An 8209-nucleotide genomic window follows, 5' to 3' on the forward strand; every position below is an offset into this window, starting at 1 on the left:
CTGCAACGTTGGCCCCAATGCAGTCTACAGTTACTGACTTCCAGAATAGTTGAGTTCTTTCACAACTAGTTCAGTGTTTTTGACTAGCCACTGAAAATCTCAACTACCATGAGCTGGACACCACACACGTGCCCCTTGGCTGACATTTACATTCCAAAAGTTTATAGCAGAACCTTGTATTTATTTCAGCTGCAGTTCTTACTAGAAACATTGGAAAGTCTGGGCTACAGGAATTACTCAAACATACAAGCCCCCAGAAGTGAAAGGATCATCTACTTTGTCCACGTAACTCAGTGTGAATTAAAAATGCCGCCTGCACATGGCGCACAGATTTCAACTCTAACTTCCTTCACCTCCTTATGTGGATGTTCACGGTTGTCCCATGGGCTGGGGATAGACCTCAAAGGGAGAGTGCTGTCCTGGGTTCTGCCTCAGAACTGACTTTCAAAATGGCATGAGATAATCCCTATAGAAGCCATTAAATATTTTTCTAGGAGTGAAAATACAGAGTACCTATTGGAGTGTTGACCAAGGCCAGTGAGATCAACACAACATACAAGTCTCTGGAAGAAACGCCGCTGTGAGAATAACTGTTTCCTCCAAGGAAATATTCAGGGACCTGAGCAAACACTCAGCAGGTCTGAAAAACGCCTCAGCAGCCAAGAGCCCTCCTGTCTGTGAGCAGCGCTCTGGACCCTGAAGGACCCACTGAGGCATGACAGCTCCAGCAGGCTGTGGGATTCTGACAGCGTACCAGTCTGACTGGGTGCTGCTTGCTCAGTAACCAAACTGTAGTTCAAGTTACAGATATCTATGCATATGAATGTTTTGGGTCTTACTAGAGTCGGTCTTTAATACTGTCTAAGAAGACTCCCTTCCCAGCCCCAGCCTACCTCACCAAAGGGGAGTCCCTGGCTGAAGACACTGGAGAGCTCCTTCTGCAACAGGCTCCTCTATCTACCCAGCACAGCAGACCTCTTTGTCATTTGTGGCAAGTTATTTGCATGTCTTTGGTCAATGTGTCCGTGGGGGTGGGGGGGCGGTGTGAAAAGCAGAGACTCAGGCAACTGTTTGGCTCTTTGTTAATTCACTACTTAAAAAAATAATGCACGGAGAACCGAGTGTAAGGAAATAAAACTTGGGGTGAATTCAAGTCAATCTCCAGGGCTTCCTGATGCTTTCTCCACCTTCCCCCGAAGTGGGACCTGGCACGTGTGTACGAGCAAATTCTAGTCACTGCTCAACACCGATTCCTGTCGGATCAAGCTGTTTATCACCTAATGCAGACTTATAGGGGAAACTGGCTGCCTGATCTTTACATGCAAGAGTACTGACTTAAGACAAAAAGGGCACTTAAATATGTGTTTAAATAAGCCTAATTAAGTGGGAAATTAAGACAGCCACCAGGATAATCTAAGCCAACAAATGCTGGAGCTGCAATTATTTGGGTGCTCCAATAAAAGCACTTTTGCTTGGATTGTGTGGATAATGGTCCTGATTGTCTACTGCGCCCTGCCCATGTCAACATTAACAGATGTTCTGGGAACCAGTCAGCAGTTAAGAGCAAATTTAGTCTGTCTTACACTTCTCTCCAGCCTACTAACAGTACTTCCTAGAGATGTGCCTGCGAGGGTTAAAGGCGCTCGATCTGAGTTCGATCCCCAGGTCCCACATGGTGGGAAGAGGACAGCTGTCTTCTGACTTCAATATGCACACTATGGTGCATGCACACGGACACACTCACACACAATCTATAGGTAAAACGAAGGGAGGGAGGAGGAAGAAGAAGCAGAATTTGCCTCTCCATGAGACAGCAGGATGTGGGTAAGCATTTCTAAATTCACCGCCAAATGAAAGGATGGTTGGTACGGAGCTCTTTGGAAGACAGCAGTGTCAAAGGTCAGTGTGAATGCACAACCACTTCAGTGTCAGATGCTGACAAAGGGAAGGCCTGGTAGGAGTGAGCAATCTTTACACTTTCCACTCTGATTCGCTAGGGACCCAAAGTAAATGAATACAAATTAAAAGATTTCCAAAATATGTAATAGCTGCCCCAACCCACTGTTACAGTAGGCTGTAATTTAACAGACAGACAGCTCAGAAATCCCACCAAAGACTCCAGTTTCACTTGGTCACCAAAGTAGCCACCATCCAAAAGGAACAGGAACAATAGACCTCCAGGCTCCCTGTTTTCTAATGTCTTTCTCCAGTGTGTGTTCACAAAAGTGTCAACAGAAGGGCTCTTACTCACATAGTTGTAAGTTGTTAAAGCCAGAGCTGGGAGACTGCCACTGAAGGGGGCTTTCTACAAAACAGGCTGGAGAGGCCCTCGGGAACTAAGAGCATTTGTTACTCTTGCAGAGGACCTGGGCTCGATTCCCAAGCACCCACACCTCCAGTCCCAATGCCCTCTTCTGGCCTCAGGGACCAGATACACACATGATGCACACACATGCGTGCAACACACACACACATGTTAAGATAAAGCTGCTTCATGACGATGGAATACTTTCATACGGTGGACAGAAGGGAATCACTGTCTGGGAGCCTGGGGCGCGGCAGGTGAACGATGGCGGCCTGCTGTAAACCTACCTTGGAGCCAGTCTCTGAAGTAGTGCAGCCACATTTGGGGAAGTTGCTTGTTCTCCTCCAGCATGACATACTTCACATTGCTGAAACTCTTATGAAGGTCGTAAAGTAGGTGCTGGATGTTGGGGTAGTCTGCTTTCTGGGTGACTATGTACATGTTGTAGAAAGAAAAGTATTTGAACTGCGCAGCTATAAAGTCATATTCTCTAGTTTCCCGAGGGACAATGTCCGTGAGGTCCAGCCCGTCTCTCACTCGGGTGGTCCCATAAAGGCTGACCCCCAGCAAGCCCAGGAAGAGGAGGATCACCACCACCTGCAACAGAGGGAAGGGCACTGGATGAGATCCAGAAACACATTCCTGATTCCTCCAATACCAGCACCAACTGATTCCTTCACTCCACATAAACAGCCCAGTCTCCCAGAGGAGAAAACAAACCACACCAAATCACCTTTTTAAGTAATCTCACAGAGAATGAAAATATATATAAAGCAAGGGACACATTTATACTCATAGTACTATCTGTTTCACGGAGCCTCCCCGTGTAGGAGTTGGCTCATTAGAGGGGCCCTGAGGTTTGCAATCTGATGCTGGCGGGCCTGTCCTGAGCACACACGAACATGATGATGATGGATCCCAAAGGTGCCAACAGTTCACATATTTCTCTTCCAGGCAGGAAGCCACACACGGTGGAAGGTTACCTTGGCTTTGGGTTTCAAGAGGAAAGGAGCGTAGTGCTTCTCAGCAAACGAAGACAGCGTCCACTTGGTGCAGGGGGGCTCGAGGCAGTGAAGGCTGGAGTCTGAGAACTGGGAAAGCAGGTCCCGGGTGGAGCTGGTGCTCTCTGGGCTCTGACAGCTGAGGGTGTCCTGGGTGACGGTGACAGGCTGCACGGAGATCTCGGATCGGGGCTCGGCGGTAGTGTAGTACACGTGAGTGTGAGGGTCGTACTCCGTGCGGAGCTGGACGGTGGACTGCATGGTGATGTGGGTCTCGTGAGCAAAGCTATGGCTGCTGTAGGGCGGTGGTGGGCTGTAACGGGTGTTGCTGTGAGGCTCGGTGTAGGCCTGTGGTTCAACCTGAATCACCCTGCTTACACAGGGGCTGAAAGAGAAGAAGGAAACACGCCGTAGTGTGTGGTCATGAGGGAGAGAAGGAGCTTTCACGTCTGCTGAGTACCGATGCTGGCCACTGACACCACAATCTGTTTCTCTGAAAGCATCACCTGACTCCTTTGGACAAGGATGTAATCCGGTCCAAGACAAAGGCATAGTTGACCCTGAAATAGTGATAACCCCCTTCAAAGCAGAACTCCAAAGATCTAAAAAAACTAAAAACAAAATCTATCACCCTGTGTTTCTACATAAGTGTTTTTCAGCATTCCTCTGCTCCACAGAGCTACCAAACAGTTCCAAACAAACACAGGTTCACGATGGAAGAAAACACCACAAGCGGCAGAATCTCTAAGGAGGTTTCTGGGCATATTCAGTTTGGGGGGGGAGGGGAGGAAAGTGTGACAGCTCACACGTGCTGAAGAGTCCTCTGTCTGCCCTTTCCTGCCCCCATCACACCAGCCCACACAGTTAGCTACATTCCCTTCAGACTCTAAGCAGTCTTTCTATGCCCAGTAGAGGCCCCAGGACCCTGAAAACATACATACCTGGTAAAACAGCAGAAAATATCCAATCTCCTGTCCTCTCTTCTATATAAATCCATGCTGAGAATTGCTGGGAAAATGAGGAGCACCATGGCAAAATTGAACACCACCACCACGGCAGCCTGGAGCAGAAACGCAATTGAAGTCATCAATACAACTCCCAGTTAGCACGGTGCTTCATAAGCAAATGTGTACCATGTGCATGCAGTGCTCACAAATGCCAGAAGAGGGAGTCAGATCCCTAGGGCTGGAGTTATAAACAACTGTGAGCTGATAACGTGGGTGCTGGGAGGAGAACTTGGGCCCTCTGAAGAGCAGACAGGGCTCTTAACCACTGAATCATCTCCCCAGGACCCCACACAAAAACATTCTGGATATTAATCTCTCAACAACTTGCTGCTACCTAGAGAAGCAGAGCTACCAGACAGTGTGCATGGTCTCCCTCTTTTCTCCCTACCACTAAGACGCTGTGTGTAACTGAAATGGAAGAAACCCAGAATTTATACAGGCTGGAATGAAACCATTACTGACTTACTAACCTAACCAGATCACATCTACAAAGCCAGGCAAAGAAAAGACTTGAGAAGTTTTACCTCAAAACAAAAAGAAGTATTTTCCTTCTAGAACGTTTCTAAGAGTTTCCACAACCCTGATTAATAATCTGTATATAAAGTAGATCAAGTCTAGCAACGTGTCACCTTTAAAACATGAAATAAAATTTCACACATGTCCCCTGAGGTTTTTAATAGGCATGTTCCAAATAGCCTCGGGAGCAGCTTGTGGGAGCAACAGCCAAGGTCAAGGAGAGTTAAGCAGAAAGAAATTCCTGTGTGTGATTATAGTCTATAGAATAAATAAGTACGGATTCAAAAGCCACTCTATAACCTAGAATAAACACAGGGTTAGGTTCTGCAGTACTTGGGCAAATCTCCTGCTGACCTAGTAAAAATTGCAAAATTGGGCTGTTATTAGGCAAAGTCGACAGGGCATCCAAATGCAGTCCTTGTTCTGAGAAGTGGACAAGAAGCAGAAAAAAGGAACTGGGAGGGGATGCTAAACAGCCAAGAAATAATCAGAAATTCATTTAAGAAGTAAAATCTCCTAGTACAGCTCTCAAAGGATAGTTTCTGAGACCGTCTCAAAACAGGAAGATGGGCTGGGGCGAGGAAAGGAAGCCTGGCCATCACTGGTACCAAGAATTAAAAACCAGGAGACACTTCACAAAGGGCTTTTTGAAGGGAGTGTAGGTTTATGCTCCAGGTGGAACAGTGAGCTGGAGGAGATGCCCTTCAATAAACAGCCAAGTCTTCTACATCATGCCAACTCTTTCCTGAGTCGATTTTCAAAGGATCTCGTCAACAGAACAGGTTAAATGTGTTTCCTTATAAAGCAGCATGTATGTGTCACAAGCTCTTGTCACGGCTGTGACGGGAGACGCTATCTAGGAGCTACATCCCTTCTCTGTGAAGTCTAATCTGTGCTGGGTGCTGGAGAAGCCAAGAGAGCAAAGACAAACCTTGCCCTCAGAGCTACAAACCAATCGGATCCAAGGCTGAGCGAGAGGTGCCATTTTAAAAGGCAGGTCCCCAGCACCTCAGGCCACGGTGAGTGCTTATGTGTTGGGGTGGACAGAGTGGCTGGTCCAAAAAGGCTTCCTGAGAAAGGTTTCGAAGATGAAAATGAGGTCCGGGAGGGACAAGAAAGAGACAAGGCGATAGAGGAACTCCTGACTCAAACCATTCAGTCCTGAGACAGGTGATGGGAGGTCAGGCTGTCCATAGGCACCCACTGTGTTCCTATAGTAACCAGGATGTAGCCAGTTGGCCACAGACAACCAATTACCTAGAAAGACTGGCTTCCCAGTCTTTCAGATTCAAATGGAGGTGTGATGCAAAGTCCTCATCTTAACTGGTTTGGATGCTCTTGTTGGGGCTGGTGACTCCTGAAAGGGCATACTCACACTAAGTGTGGACCACTGATAAATTAGATGCAGGGAATTCTGGGAAGACTAAGACTAGAGATTTTCCATGCCATCGGTCATGCCTTGGCTGAATCCTATAAGTCTTTTTAATTCCAGCCATGTTTACAGCTCAGGAGTAGAATGCAGAGATAAATCCTAGGCATCTCTCAACAGTGAGGGCAGAGACTCCTGAGCCACTAAGGCTCACAAGGGCACAGGCAGCAGGTGTAGCCATGGCAACACTCATCAAAAAAAAGTCTGACAGGCAGCTATCTTTGCTCACTCAGATGGAAGCAGAGGGATGAGAGCCCACAGCAATGCCCCTTCTAACCTATTTTTTGACAATGTGATACATATTTAGAGGAAACCATTTTCTGCAAAGAAAACAAATGCCAATATCCCCCATGGGTGTCAAAAACTTAAAAGTAACTAGCAAGAATTTCTCAAGACAGAGTGGTCTCCGCAAAAGAAGACAAAACCTTAGAAACAACAAAAAGAAATTCTAAGTAAGACAGAGAATCGGATGGAAACAATCTTGGCTGTGGATTGAATCCAGCTACTCTGCTTGAAGATGCTGCCCCACCCCCGAAGCACCTGCAGTGGCCCTGCTGAGACACCTGTGGCAGGATCCTAACCTAAAACCTTTTACTGGCTTAAGAGTGGTTCACTGGTAGACTACTTCTTTGTGGGGTCCTGAATTAAAATCCCACTGCCACAGACAGAAGGGGCAGAGCATAGAGAGAATGCTCAGTGGGTAAGGTTAGTCACTCTGAAAACCCGAGGACCCGATTTCAAAGTCTGCTGTGTAACAGTTTCCTCCAGAACTGAAACATTCTATCAAAGAGCTATCAAAGTCTCTGAAACTGAACTTATCAGATCCACTAGGCCCCCTCCCTGCCCGAGCGAGCAGAGCCAAGCTGCAAAGAAGACCCTGAGATCAAATCAGCTGTGTGGAAGAGGCAGAGGGTTAGAGTAGGAGTCATCTGTAAAGGACACAGCCAAACCTGCTGAGCTGCCTGCACGCTGTACAGTGGGCTTCAGGTTCTTAGCTTTGTGAGCTGTCACCCATGCTGGGGTGGGCTCTGGTGACGTAGCTGTCTGCTCCTGTAAGTAACCCCTCACTAATACTCCTGCAAGTAGCAATCATTGGTTCACCAAGCTGGACTTTGGTGGTCTCTGTGCTCTGGTCTGTGACACAGGTTCCCTGTGTGGTGTGAGTGGACACGCATGTGCTGCACTGCCCCAGGAAAAGCTTTTTCACACAACCAGTTCCCAGTATCCACATAAAAAGTTAAATACGGCTTCCACTTCCTGTAATCCCAGCATTGGGGTGGAGCTTCCTGGTCATCCAGCCCAATGGCTGATAAGCTTTGGTTCGGTGAGACAGCAAAGGAGGAAGACACCTGATGTCCTGCTCTGGCACCTGTGTGTGAGCCTACACACCCATATGCTCACAGTCACATACACGGGGGGGGGAGGGGGGACAGGGGGGGACGATGACACAAAATAATGAACATTTAAAGCAAACCTTTATCATTAGAACGAGTAAGGGTCTTGCTCTTGTGGGGGGAGGGGGTTCACTGAGGAACAACACTACAATGAAGGCTGACCAGAAGACAAGCTATTTTTTTTAGGGAAGAAATGCTACTATTTTGGTCAGTGGGGGGAAAAAAAAACTGAAGTTTCATAAGGAAAAAAATCCAAATGTCACAGTGGTTTACTATGGCACAGAACTCTCTGGGCCCCCTCTCTCTGGATACTCTTGGTGGCTACAGGTGACAGACGCACACACACAAAGAAACATAAAGTACTCATTTTGGCCCTGTAAAGGTGCTTACCTTGGGAGAACTTAGCGCACTGGATTTCCTAAAAGGCTTTTCTATCCTCAGGGAGAGACCACACCGTGGGGTGTCATTAGGGGAGGAGAGTTTGCCTTGAGGAACCACCAGTACTGAGAGGAGAGGAGAGCCAAGAGTGAGGGAAAGAAAAGGAGCGAGCGAGGCGG

At 47.5% G+C, this 8209-nt stretch overlaps 1 protein-coding gene across 2 annotated transcripts in view; it reads right to left on the reverse strand.

Moving 5' to 3' along the window:
• Ptch1 (patched 1) overlaps window positions 1–8209 on the reverse strand; it is a 66082-nt gene that overhangs the window by 19974 nt on the left and 37899 nt on the right. For both annotated transcript variants that reach the window (XM_005355325.3, XM_013349170.2), the window contains exons 13-15: window positions 4248–4366; window positions 3289–3691; window positions 2593–2902 (exon numbers count right to left, since the gene is read on the reverse strand). In XM_005355325.3, the coding sequence (XP_005355382.1) occupies window positions 2593–2902; window positions 3289–3691; window positions 4248–4366 (832 nt within the window). The remainder of the gene's footprint in view (window positions 1–2592; window positions 2903–3288; window positions 3692–4247; window positions 4367–8209) is intronic.

The sequence above is a fragment of the Microtus ochrogaster genome, chromosome 16 (genome assembly GCF_000317375.1).
Source record: "Microtus ochrogaster isolate Prairie Vole_2 chromosome 16, MicOch1.0, whole genome shotgun sequence".
Classification (NCBI taxonomy): domain Eukaryota; kingdom Metazoa; phylum Chordata; class Mammalia; order Rodentia; family Cricetidae; genus Microtus; species Microtus ochrogaster.